General features: G+C 41.1%; 1 protein-coding gene across 1 annotated transcript in view; it reads right to left on the bottom strand.

Annotated features, from left to right (window-relative positions):
• LOC126260274 (LON peptidase N-terminal domain and RING finger protein 3-like) overlaps nucleotides 1–13,328 on the bottom strand; it is a 215,059-nt gene extending 201,731 nt beyond the window's left edge. The window contains exon 1 of the mRNA XM_049957632.1: nucleotides 13,263–13,328. Within this exon, the coding sequence (XP_049813589.1) occupies nucleotides 13,263–13,328 (66 nt within the window). The remainder of the gene's footprint in view (nucleotides 1–13,262) is intronic.
• Between the last annotated feature and the right edge of the window lie 1,205 nt (nucleotides 13,329–14,533).

Raw genomic sequence — 14,533 nt, 5'->3', positions numbered from 1 at the left:
TAGCAAAACTCCTTTACTACTTTAAGCGCCTCATTTCCTAATCTAATTCCCGTAGCATCACCCAGTTTAATTTGACTACATTCCATTATCCTAGTTTTGCTTCATCTTATATCCTCCTTTCAAGACACTGTCCATTCCGTTCAGCTGCTCTTCCAGGTCCTTTGCTGTCTCTCACAGAATTGCAATGTCATCGGCGAACCTCAAAGTTTTTATTTCTTCTCCATGGATTTTAATTTCTACTCCGAATTTTTCTTTTGTTTCCTTTACTGCTTGCTCAATATACAGATTCAATAACATCGGGGATAGGCTAAAACCCTGTCTTACTCCCTTTCCAACCACTGCTTCCCTTTCGTGCCCCTCGACTGTTATAACTGCCATCTGGTTTCTGTACAAATTGTAAATAGCCCTTCGCTCTCTGTATTTTACCCCTGCCACCTTCAGAATTTGAAAGAGAGTATTCCAGTCAACATTGTCAAAAGCTTTCTCTAAGTCTACAAATGCTAGAAACGTAGGTTTGCCTTTCCTTAATCTATTTTCTAAGGTAAGTCGTAGGGTCAGTATTGCCTCACGTGTTCCAACATTTCTACGGAATCCAAACTTATCTTCCCCGAGGTCGGCTTCTATCAGTTTTTCCATTCGTCTGTAAAGAATTCGTGTTACTATTTTGCAGTCGTGGCTTATTAAACTGATAGTTCGGTAATTTTGACATCTGTCTACACCTGCTTTCCTTGGGATTGGAATTATTATATTCTTCTTGAAGTCTGAGGGTATTTTGCCTGTATCATACATCTTGCTCACCAGATGGTGGAGTTTTGTCGTGACTGGCTCTCCCAAGGCAGTTAGTATTTCTAATGGAATGTTGTCTACTCCCGGGGCCTTGTTTCGACTTAGGTCTTTCAGTGCTCTGTCAAACTCTTCACGCAGTATCATATCTCCTATTCCATCTTCATCTCCATTCTCTTCCATTTCTATACTGTTTCCTCAAGAACATCGCCCTTGTATAGACCCTCTATATACTCCTTCCACCTTCCTGCTTTCCCTTCTTTGCTTAGAACTGGGTTTCCATCTGAGCTCTTGCTATTCATACAAGTGGTTCTCTTTCCTCCAAAGGTCTCTTTAATTTTTCTGTAGGCAGTATCTATCTTTTCCTAGTGATATGTTCCTCTACATCCTTACATTTGTCCTCTAGCCGTCCCTGCTTAGCCATTTTGCACTTCCTATCGATCTCATTTTTGAGACGTTTGTATTCATGTACTGCATTTTTATATTTTCTCCTTTCATCAATTAAATTCAATATCTCTTCTATTACCCAAGGATTTCTATTAGCCCTCGTCTTTTTACCTACTTGATCCTCTGCTACCTTCACTATTTCATCTCTTAAAGCTACCCATTCTTCTTCTACTGTATTTCTTTCCCCCATTCTTGTGAATCGTTCCCTAATGCTCTCCCTGAAGCCCTCTACAACCTCTGGTGCTTTCAGTTTATCCAAGTTCCATCTCCTCAAATTCCCACCTTTTTGCAATTTCTTCAGTTTTAATCTACAGTTCATAACCAATAGATTGTGGTCAGAGTCCACATCTGCCCCTGGAAATGTCTTACAATTTAAAACCTGGTTCCTAAATCTCTGTCTTACCATTATATAATCTGTCTCAGACCTTCCAGTATCTCTAGGCTTCTTCCATGTACACAACCTTCTTTCATGATTCTTGAACCAAGTATTAGCTATGATTAAGTTACGTGCAAAATTCTACCAGGCGGCTTCCTCTTTCATTCGTTACTCCCATTCCATATTCACCTATTACGTTTCCTTCTCTTCCTTTTCCTAGTATCGAGTTCCAGTCACCCATGACTATTAAATTTTCGTCTGCCTTCACTATCTGAATAATTTCTTTTACCTCATCATACATTTCATCAATCTCTTCGTCATCTGCGGAGCTAGTTGGTACATAAACTTGAACTACTGTGGTAGGCGTGGGCTTCGTATCTATCTTGTCCACAATAATGCGTTCACTATGCTGCTTGTAGTAGCTTACCCGCATTCGTATTTTCCTGTTCATTACTAAACCTACTCCTGCATTACCCCTATTTGATTTTATATTTATAACCTTGTATTCACCTGACCAGAAGTCTTGTTCTTCCTGCCACCTAACTTCTCTAATTCCCACTATATATAACTTTAACCTATCCATTTGCATTTTTAAATTTTTTAACCTACCTGCCTGTTTAAGGGATCTGACATTCCACGCTCCGATCCGTAGAATGCCAGTTTTCTTTCTCCTGATAACAACGTCCTCCTGATTAGTCCCGAATGGGGGACTATTTTACCTCCGAAATATTTTACCCAAGAGGACGTCATCGTCATTTAACCATACAATAAAGCTGCATGCCCTCGGGAAAAATTACGGCTGTAGCTTCCCCTTGCTTTCAGCCGTTCGCAGTACCAGCACAGCAAGGCCGTTTTGGTTAGTGTTACAAGCCAGATCAGTCAATCATCCAGACTGTTGCCCCTGCAACTACTGAAAAGGCTGCTGCCCTCTTAAGGAACCACACGCTTGTCTGGCTTCTCAACAGATACCCCTTCGTTGTGGTTGCACCTACGGTACGGCCACTTGTATCGCTGAGGCACGCAAGCCTCCCCACCAACGGCAAGGTCCATGGTTCATGGGAGGGCTTTAAACGTGTATAAGTCCCGAAGAGCTTATGTTATGCCATGAACATAAACATAGCACAAGGCAGACGTTGTGTGTGAGTTGCTTTTCGCTCTACGTGGCTCTCTTCTGTGTTACGAAGCAGACAACCATTTCGTTCATGTCCCCAATCACTCTGCTTTCAGACTTTGTATAAATTCCACGCATAAAAAGTCCCGGATGCAGCTATAAATACGAGGGTCGTTTAATAAGTAATGCCCCACATATTTTTTAAAGCCATTAATGTATATAGACAAACGTCCTTGTTCTTGCTTCACATTTGATGTTCGTTCTGTTGGTTCAAATGGCTCTGAGCACTATGGGACTTAACATCTGTGGTCATCAGTCCCCTAGAACTTAGAACTACTTAAATCTAACCAACCTAAGGACATCACACACATCCATGCCCGAGGCAGGATTCGAACCTGCGACTGTAGCGATGTTCGTTCTGTGCGCCGGTGAAGTTTGGAACCGTTCTGCCAGATGTCAGAGCCGTAGTACTGCGTCAAAATGACGTCTACATACGACTCACGCTGCAAGCAGCGTGCTGTTATTGAATTCTTGTATGACTCATCCACCCTACACTCCAGACCTGGCACCTCGCACTTATATCCCTTGGGGCTGCTTAAAGGTTCTCTACTGGGAACACACTTTGGAGGTGACGAGACTGTCAGTCATGCAGTGAAAACATGGCTACGCCTACAGGACAAGAGCTTTTACCAGCGGAGAATAAATGCTCTTCCACAACGTTGGCGTACAGTCATAGGACGTGATGGGGACTGCGTAGAAAAATAGGACAGCGACAAGACATATTGATGTATATTGTCACCAAATTTTGACTCTTAACAATAAATATGTTCTGAGGAAAAAAAAAAAAACATGTGGGGCATTACTTATTGAACGATCCTCGTAAATACCCGGGCAATGCTGGATTTCTCAGTTAGTATCATAAATAAAAGTAGGTCCGTCAGCCCTATTAGAGGCATAAAATCATACCATAAATCAGTGTTCTTCAACGCCAGTATGAAGTCATATCCGTAGTAGGTACGCCATTTGATCTGCAAGACTCTTGGGAGAGTCCTATGAGGAGACAGGCTGCGGCTTGTACGTCACGAAGGTAGGCCAGCGCTTGCTCGCTCAACTCACCAGACAAACTACGTTTCTACACCTCTTAACTCGTAACTAGGTGTGTACGTACAAACGAGAACGGCATCTTCTACTGCAATCCGTTATTGCGGAGTGTTACCATTACTAGCCCTACAATGATCAGAAGTCCAAAGGCCTACTTATAATTTGTTACAGCTGTACTGGGGTACAATCAAATTAACATCATGCTAAAATTATTATCAGTTGCATAAGGCACCACTTCTTGTATTAAATGAGGACTGTTAAACAGATGAGACTAAATGCTATAAACAAGCCGTTATACCATTAACATCGAGTGCTGATCTTAAATTAAGTTTCGTTGTTGCACTGTAAATTAGTATGACTTCATAATAGCAGATTCCAGTAGAAGATGCATTTCTCATTAGTACGTACACACCTGGCTGCGAGTTAACAGGTTTAGAAACGCATTTTGTCTGCTGAGCTGAGCGAGCGAGCGAGTTCACGCCTACCTTTGTGATGTACGCGCTCGGCCTGTCTTTCTCGTGGGCCTCGCTCTTGGAGGTGTGACGTAGCAGCTCTCTCCTTCCAATTCCAACACAACCGTCGAATAACAGGAGAGGGTGTAATGCTATTGTAATTATAATACTGCCATTAGTCTGTATATTTTAAAATTTTTTTGTTCCATAATAATTTTGAAAAATTAAGAAAATACTACGACGAGAGTAAGCTTTTGTTAAGTGTAGTTTATCTATTTCAAATAACCTTTTTGACGTAGGTGGAATAAATGTATTAAAACATATTTTGTAAATAATTATGTAATATTTCAAGTACAACTATTACTAATTATGTCAATTTTGTATGTATATGCTGTCATGCAATTGTAGATGGTTCATACTTAGGGTTTTTGTAAGAAGAAGTGTAAATTGAAAAGGTGTAGGGATTATAGGTAGAACGGAACTCCGTTCTGTAGTGGAATGGAAAAGATGGTGTGGCGCGCGACTGTGAATTGGCGCGCGAGTAGCATATATTCGGCAGCTGCACTACAAGTGGTGAACACGCATTACGTTAGTCAAGCACTAGAGGCCCCGAATTTACCTGTAAGACTGGGTTTTTGGTCTCGGACGTGTTCTACACGATTGGCGCAGAACGGCAATAAATTAATTGCTCAGAAATTTGCAATTTTATCGTCGTCACCAAGAGAAAGACATAGCTATGTACATCAAGAGCCGTACCTGCGCAATGTTACTACGCAGCACCGCCTCACGCCACCTCACATCAGTAACAGGCAAAGTACTTTATTTATAAGTGTATCACAGTGTGAACCATCCATCTTCAATCAGTGGAATATAAGTGTTAAATGTACATTTGTGTTTAACCGTGATTTTCCTATGTCATTTACCTCAGTAGGGTCCTTACCTAAACGAATTTATAACGAGTATCCTGATGTTTATTGAAGCTTGGATAATAGTAAATTACTGGCAAGAGTACTGTTTTGGTAGTAAATTCTGAAAATCATTATTAAATACTAAAGTTTGCACGTATCAGTTCAAGGGCCACCGCTTGGCGTGACCATGAGGAAAAGCTTTCAATAGTATTTCTGAAAGTAAAGTAACATAATTGTTTAACTGCAACAATCTTAACAGTAATTATTCGTGTTGCTTCTCCATGTCAAAGAAAGCCAGACAAATATGGGTGTTAGTAAAACGTTAACAAATAACAGTTCTAAAGAAATGAAATTTAGTCGTGTTAAATAATAGTTTTGGTCATATGAATGATAGCTATAAGTTTAATAATTTTTTGTATCCTTGTTGAAACATATGTGTGTCTTCTTTAAATAATTACTGAAGTATAGTATTTATAAATTCCATAAGTAACAGAAAGTGGGATTAATAATAAACGCGAAAGTACCGTTGCAAGTGGACCCTTGTTTCTTTGCATGGGGGCAGTACAGGTGAGTCTGGTTTCTAAAGCCGGTGGACATACAGTGACAGAACTGACACTGTAAGTAACATACATTTTTTCCGTAAAGTTTGTAAATATGATGTTCAGTTCAAGACCTCTGATCTCCATGGGAAAATGTATGAGGCGAATACAAGATTGTGTTACGCCATGAGATGCTTAGGTGTAGGCAGAGAAAGCACAAATTTGTTTTGTGGCTTGATGAACTTGCCTGCACCATTGACTAGATTCAGTGAGTACAATGGAATATTTCCCAGTGCTCTTGAGATTGAGTGCAAGGAGGACATGAAAACAGTTGTTGAGGAAGCTGTAGATATTAACAATGAAGGGGAAGAAGAACACTGTGTAGTGAAGACAGTTCTGTGTGTGATGGAACCTGCTAGATGAAGAGGGGCCATACTTCACTTGATGGTGTATCATCTGTCATTAGTGTGGATGCAGGGAAAATCTTATATTTCCAAGTAATGAGCAAATATTGCTCTCTGTGCGACACAAAAAATAACAATGATGGCAGTGAAGAAGAAAGGTGGCAGCAGGAACAGAAGAAAGTGTGCAAGAATGACCTGGGGTCAAGTGGTGGGATGGAAGCAGCTGGGAAGAAAATAATAATCCAAAGGACACTTGAACAATATGCTGTTAGGTATGTGAAGTATTTACGTGATGGAGGTTCCAGTGCGTTTAAGACTGTTTTATAGAGCAATCCTTATGGTTCACAAACTAAAATTGAAAAACTGGAATGTGTGGGCCATGTATAAAAGCGATTGGGAGGTAGACTTCTCAGACTGAAGAAAGAAATGAAAGGCAAGAAATTAGAAAACGGAAAGCTACTGTGAAGTATTAACAGACTGCCAGACCAGGAAACTCACACTTTACAAATACATTGCCAAAAACGTATCAAGGATAACTTACATAGTTTGAAAACAACGCAGCAAGCCGTGTGGCAATATTTTTTCACAAACGAGCCTCAGACGATAATCCTCAATATTCCTTTTGTGGCGTTGGTGCAAATGGCTCTGAGCACTATGGGACTCAACTGCTGAGGTCATTAGTCCCCTAGAACTTAGAACTAGTTAAACCTAACTAACCTAAGGACATCACAAACAACCATGCCCGAGGCAGGATTCGAACCTGCGATCGTAGCGGTCTTGCGGTTCCAGACTGCAGCGCCTTTAACCGCACGGCCACTTCGGCCGGCTTTTGTGGCGTTTTGTGGTGCAAATATCTTCAGGCAGGAGCCAGTGGAAAGCCATACACATACAAACATGGTTTGCTGCTTGCTGTTTTAGATGTTACAAAACCAGCTTTCAGGTAACTAGGCAATCCTGAACTGGTGAAAAAATGTGTACATGGGAAAACACAGAATACAAATGAGAGCTACAATCACCTTATATGGGCGTGTAGTTCAAAACCAGTATTTGTGTCCAAAGTTGTTACCATGATAGCTGCATGTGAGACCTGTCTAGTGTTCAATAGTGGAAATATAGGTAGGATTAAGGGCCTGCAGAGACTAGGATTACATCCAGGTGCATCCACACGGAAGTTACTCAGAAAAAAATGGTTCAAATGGCTCTGAGCACTATGGGACTTAACATCTATGGTCATCAGTCCCCTAGAACTTAGAACTACTTAAACCTAACTAACCTAAGGACAGCACACAACACCCAGTCATCACGAGGCAGAGAAAATCCCTGACCCCGCCGGGAATCGAACCCGGGAGCCCGGGCGCGGGAAGCGAGAACGCTACCGCACGACCACGAGCTGCGGATAGTTACTCAGAAGCATAGATGAAGTGCGACTGGACAAAGCACAGGCAGCAGAAGAAAAAATGCAAGAGTTGGCTAGGCAAAGGACGTAGGGGACGAGATAACTCCAGGAAGACGAGGAAGTGAATAAAGAATATGGATATGGACGGCATTAGTCATTAGAGGTATAACATTATTATCGAAAACTGAAACAAATACTTTAAAAGCAAACTGCCGTAAAGTGACTTTTTTGAGATATAATGTAGCTTTTGTCAGGAACTATAAAAGCTAACATCCTGAAATTTTGCATAATTCATAAGAATTACTTACTGAATAATCCCGTGAGGCACTTTTCCGTTATATTGTCTCTGAGAAAAGAGCTCCTTTAAAATTATAGAAAAATAGAGCAGTGCTGGGTAACAAAAAACTGAAAAATTAATTTCAAAGCAACTATGACTTAAAGAAAAATCTGCTCCAAATCTTTCATTAACCTCTTATGCAGATTTAAACGATGAAATTGCAGTTTTATTGCTTGATTAGTTTACGGGAAAAGGTACATTATAGAAACAACAATGAAAATGAAAATACAAATCCTTACAAAATGTATGTCGATGGGCATTTTCAAACACAAATTGCACACAATGTCAAGCATTATGCTGTACATAATAATTTCAGGTTTTACTATTTAGGTGTAATATTTTTGGAGATATAAATGTTTAAGTACACGAATCATTTTGTCCTATGCCTGTCCTTAAGTGATCTTCTTGTATCCGTAGCTGAGGGTTTCATTTAACACAAAGTGTTTAGAATATTATCAAATATTAATACAGAAGGTAATGTAGGCATAACTAGAAAAAAATGTACCTACTCTTACATCTTTCCTTGCGGTTTCTGATATCACTTATGTTATTATGATCTTCATTTCTCCCTAGTAGGAGCGAGCATTCGGAAGAGAAAGTTGGCGATTGAAATTTCGTGAAAAGATCTGGCAACAAACGACCTTCTTTTAATGATTGTCAATCCAATTCACGAATTTTACACACGACACCCGTATGTACGGAAACCAGACCTGTTACATAGAACTAGTCATTAAGGGATATTTTTAATAATCATTTTTTAAATGTTGTGGAGAAAATAAGATACAAATGACCATTAGAAAATGCATGGCTATATATGGAAGATGCAATACCTATGCAATGTGATAAAATTGTAATTCCACGCTGTCCTCCCCTCTCCTTCTGAAATTAGGAGAATAATGATACTCCCACAAAAGTAGATCATCACATATAATTGATGGATTTTCCATCAGTTTACTAGCAGATTATCCCCAACAGATAACTAGGATTCTCAGCTACATATGTAACAGCTCACTGAAACAAGGCATTTTTCCTGATAGGATGAAATATGCTATTGTTAAGACATTGAATAAAAAGGAGGATAGATCTGATGCCAACAGCTACCGCCCAGTATCACTTCTGACACCTTTACGCAAAGTTCTTGAAAAAGTAATGAATTTAAGAGTAGTTTCACACATTTGTAAGAACAAAATACTAACGAAATGTCAGATTGGTTTTCAGATACGATTTTCAACGGAAAATGTTATATATGCTTTCACTGGTCAAATATTAAATGCTCTGAATAACGGTATATCACCCACTGGGACTTTGTGATCTCTCAAAGGCATTTGATTGTCTAAATCATGGAATTCATCTAGATAACCTAAAGTATTCTGATATGAATGGGACACTACACAAATGGTTTAATTGATATTTAACTGGAAGAGTGCAGAAGGCTGAACTAAACAATTCACATAATGTGCAAAAATCAAACTCAAAGAGGTATCAAAAATGGTGCCCACAGAGTTCGATATTGAACTCTTTATTGTTTTTAATATATGTTAATGAGTTGCCACCCTGTTTTCACGAAGATGCGAATCTCATACTTTTTGCTGATGGTACAAGTATAGTAATCACACCCAATAAACAAGAGTCAGCTGAGGAAATGGTGAAAAAAAAGTCTTTAAGAAAATTATTGAGTTGCTCTCTTGAATTGGACTCTCATTAAATTTTGGTAAAGCTCACAGTTCTATACAGTAGACAGCATAACACAATAGACTTTGAACAGAAGTCTACAGCTAAGGCAGACTGTTCAAAATTTTTGGGTCTGTGCGCTGATGAGACTGAACTGGAAGGAACACACTGATGTGCTGAAACGTTTGAGTTCAGCTACTACAGTTAATGCAAATTTTGGTGATAAACTTATAAGTAAATTGGCTTACTATGCCCATTTTTATTCACTGCCTTCGCTGTGGATAATATTTTGGGATATGTTGCAGACATATATATATATATATATATATATATATATATATATATATATATATATATATTCATCCCCCCCCCCCCCCCCCGTGAACCATGGACCTTGCCGTTGGTGTGGAGGCTTGCGTGCCTCAGCGATACAGATGGCCGTACCGTAGGTGCAACCACAACGGAGGGGTATCTGTTGACAGGTCAGACAAACGTGTGGTTCCTGAAGAGGGGCAGCAGCCTTTTCAGTAGTTGCAGGGGCAACAGTCTGGATCATTGACTGATCTGGCCTTGTAACACTAACCAAAACGGCCTTGCTGTGCTGGTACTGCGAACAGCTGAAAGCAAGGGGAAACTACAGCCGTAATTTTTCCCAAGGGCATGCAGCTTTACTGTGTGGTTAAATGATGAGGGCGTCCTCTTGGGTAAAATATTCCGGAGGTAAAATAGTCCCCCATTCGGATCTCCGGGCGGGGACTACTCAAGAGGACGTCATTATCAGGAGAAAGAAAACTGGCGTTCTACTGATCGGAGCGTGGAATGTCAGATCCCTTAATCGGGCAGGTAGGTTAGAAAATTTAAAAAGGGAAATGGGTAGGTTGAAGCTAGATATAGTGGGAATTAGTGAAGTTCGGTGGCAGGAGGAACAAGACTTTTGGTCAGGTGAATACAGGGTTATAAATACAAAATCAAATAGGGTTAATGCAGGAGTAGGTTTAATAATGAATAAAAAATTAGGAGTGCGGGTAACCTACTACTAACAGCATAGTGATAGCATTATCGTGGCCAAGATATATACGAAGCCCATGCCTACCACAGTAGTACAAGTTCATATGCCAACTAGCTCTGCAGATGATGAAGAAATTGATGAAATGTATGATGAGATAAAAGAAATTATTCAGGTAGTGAAGGGAGACGAAAATTTAATAGTCATGGGTGATTGGAATTCGAGAGTAGGAAAAGGGAGAGAGGGAAATATATTGGGTAAATATGGATTGGGGGAGAGAAATGAAAGAGGAAGCCGTCTGGTAGAATTTTGCACAGAGCATAACTTAATCATAGCTAACACTTGGTTCAAGAATTATAAAAGAAGGTTGTATACATGGAAGAATCCTGGAGATACTAGAAGGTATCAGATAGATTATATAATGGTAAGGCAGAGATTTAGGAACTAGGTTTTAAGTTGTAAGAAATTTCCAGGGGCAGATGTGGACTCTGACCACAATCTATTGGTTATGAACTGTAGATTAAAATGAAGAAACTGCAAAAAGTTGGGAGTTGGAGGAGATGGGACCTAGATAAACTGACTAAACCAGAGGTTGTACAGAGTTACAGGGAAAGCATAAGGGAACAATTGACAGGAATGGGGGAAAGAAATACAGTAGAAGAAGAATGGGTAGCTTTGAGGGATTAAGTAGTGAAGGCAGCAGAGGATCAAGTAGGTAAAAAGACGAGGGCCAGTAGAAATCCTTGGGTAACAGAAGAAATATTGAATTTAATTGATGAAAGGAGAAAATATAAACACGAAGTAAATGAAGCAGGCAAAAAGGAATACAAATGTCTCAAAAATGAGATCGACAGGAAGTGCAAAACGGCTAAGCAGGGATGGCTAGAGGAGAAATGTAAGGATGTAGAGGCTTATCTCACTAGGGGCAAGATAGATACTGCCTACAGGAAAATTAAAGAGACCTTTGGAGAAAAGAGAGCCACTTGTATGAATATCAAGAGCTCAGATGGAAACCCAGTTCTTGGCAAAGAAGGGAAAGCAGAAAGGTGGAAGGAGTATATAGAGGGTCTATACAAGGGTGATGTTCTTGAGGAAACAGTATAGAAATGGAAGAGATTGGAGATGAAGATGAAATAGGAGATATGATACTGCGTGAAGAGTTTGACAGAGCACTGAAAGACCTAAGTCGAAACAAGGCCCCGGGGGTAGACCACATTCCATTGGAACTACTGACGGCCTTGGGAGAGCCAGTCCTGACAAAACTCTATGATCTGGTGAGCAAGATGTATGAGACAGATCATATACCCTCAGAGTTCAAGAAGAATATAATAAGTCCAATCCCAAGGAAAGCAGGTGTTGACAGATGTGAAAATTACCGAAATATCAGTTCAGTAAGTCACAGCTGCAAAATACTAACGCGAATTCTTTACAGACGAATCTCGGGGAAGATCAGTTTGGATTCCGTAGAAATGTTGGAACTCGTGAGGCAATACTGACCCTACGACTTATCTTAGAAAATAGATTAAGGAAAGGCAAACCTACGTTTCTAGCATTTATAGACTTAGAGAAAGCTTTTGACAAGGTTGACTGGAATACTCTCATTCAAATTCTGAAGGTGGCAGGGGTAAAATACAGGGAGCGAAAGGCTATTTACAATTTGTACAGAAAGCAGATGGCAGTTATAAGAGTCGAGGGGCATGAGAGGGAAGCAGCGGTTGCGAAGTGAGTGAGACAGGGTTGCAGCCTGTCCCCGATGTTATTCAATTTGGGTAAAAATCGTAGAGGGCGACCAAGAGATGAATACATTAAACAGATGCAGAAGGATGTAGGTTGCAGTAAGTACTGGGAGATGAAGAAGCATGCACAGCATAGAGTAGCATGGAGAGCTGCATCAAACCAGTCTCAGGACTGAAGACCACAACAACAACAACATATGTTCATAGTTACAACACTAGGAGAAAGGCTGATATTCACTATTCTGGATTAATTCAAACTTAGGGACAGAAAGGTCTGAATTATGCTGTCACAAAAGTCTTTGGTCGCTTACCAAATGGCATCAGAGATCTGACAGCCATTCAGCATCTGAAAACAAAAGAATCCCTGAATGAAAACTCCGTCTGCTCAACAGACGAATTTTTAGATAGAAATTATTAATTTTACAGTAACTAAAACACTTGAATTACGTCACGTAAAGAAACTTTTTCTTGAATGAGATTTTCACTCTGCAGCGGAGTTTGCGCTGATATGAAACTTCCTGGCAGATTAAAACTGTGTGCCCGACCGAGACTCGAACTCGGGACCTTTGCCTTTCGCGGGCAAGTGCTCTACCATCTTTTTCTTTTTCTTTTTATTTTTTACCAACTTTTTTCAACTTTTTGTCTTTTTTTCTTTTTTTTAAGTTGCAGGTAAGGAGAAAACAAATAAAAACCTCTTGTGTATGAAAATAAAAGACGACATTCTTCATAAAAATAACAATATCCTTTGAAAACGTAAAACGTAAAAGGTAGTTATATTTCCGGAACGGCCTTCTTTTATTTATTTATTTATTTATTTAATTATGTGTTTGTTACATGTGTAAGGAAAAAAAACTTAGAAGAGGAGGAGAAAAGAGAAGTGAAATAAAATAGGAATACTTTCCGCGCCATGCTCCACTTTGGCGCGCCATCAGAACAAAATGCATTCTGAAAGTGGTCCGATAGTGTCGATGACGGCGAAGGGTGTGGTGACGTACTTGGAGGCGTGTCCAAAAGTCCGCCGGATCGACGATGTCGTCCCGGAAGAGGTAGTTGACAGCCATGCCACTGATCCATGTGATGGCGTGCCACTTAGCAGATGGAAAGTAGGTCGTGTCGGAATATATCATCATAGTGGGAGAAACGTGATGTGGTGGTACTCGGAGGTAGAAAGCCACAATCTTCTGTACGAGGGTCCAGACAGCTGCTGCTGGCCCACACTCAAAACGATGTAAATCTGTATCTTCGACATTGCACTTGAGGCATAGGGGTGAGTCCACCAGTGCGATGCGATGCAGTTTCTGTCTTGTAGTATACTTGCCGTTGACGAGAAGGTACCACATAGAGGTGGTGTCAGTGGTGTGATATGGTTGGTGGATCGCTTTCGAAACTGTAGACCATGAAACCTGGGGGTGACGTGTTTCGACGGGGTTGCGGGGCGGAGACTTTCGGAGAAGGCAATAGATGTCGCGGGTGGTCGTCTTCCTGGTCCTGGGGAGCTCGGTGCATATGTAGCTATACTCCAAAAAGAAACGGCCGATATGTGACATCGGAGGTGGGATGTGTGCCAGAGACGTCGGTGGGCGTCTCGGAACAGGTGCGAGCTCAGTGGTCAACATTCCAGTAAAACTAGCATTTTGGCTTTTCCATAACCGGAGCATAGTATTGGTGTAAAGTGCCGTATTCCTGGCTCTCACATTAACTAGATCGAGGCCACCGTCCCGCTTCGGTAAGATGAGAGCTTCATACTGGACTTTGAAGATGTGTCCAGAACAAATAAAATAGACGAAAGCCGCCTGTAATCTGGCCGCCATTGTCGCAGTGATGGGCAGAATCTGCGCTATATGGGGTATCCGAGCTGCCAGATGGGTATTGACGAAGGTGACTCTCTGGCACATATTCAGCGGGCGTAGTATGTGATTTTGTATGTTGGCCCGGATGCGTTGCAGTAGTGCCCGAAAATTGATCGCCGAGGTGCGGCGAATGTCTCGCGTGTACACCAATCCGAGACAACGAACGGTGTCCACCAGTTGAAATGGGACTACGCTGTCTGCGGGAAGGCCGCGGTCGATCTTCATGGCGCATGATTTGGCCACGTTCATAGCGCTCCCTGCCCCTGCACTGTAACGGGTAATCCACTGCATCGCAGCCGGCCGCGGTGGTCTCGCGGTTCTAGGCGCGCAGTCCGGAACCGTGCGACTGCTACGGTCGCAGGTTCGAATCCTGCCTCGGGCATGGATGTGTGTGATGTCCTTAGGTTAGTTAGGTT

The sequence above is a fragment of the Schistocerca nitens genome, chromosome 1 (genome assembly GCF_023898315.1).
Source record: "Schistocerca nitens isolate TAMUIC-IGC-003100 chromosome 1, iqSchNite1.1, whole genome shotgun sequence".
NCBI lineage: Eukaryota > Metazoa > Arthropoda > Insecta > Orthoptera > Acrididae > Schistocerca > Schistocerca nitens.
This window is presented reverse-complemented; position numbering and strand designations above follow the sequence as displayed.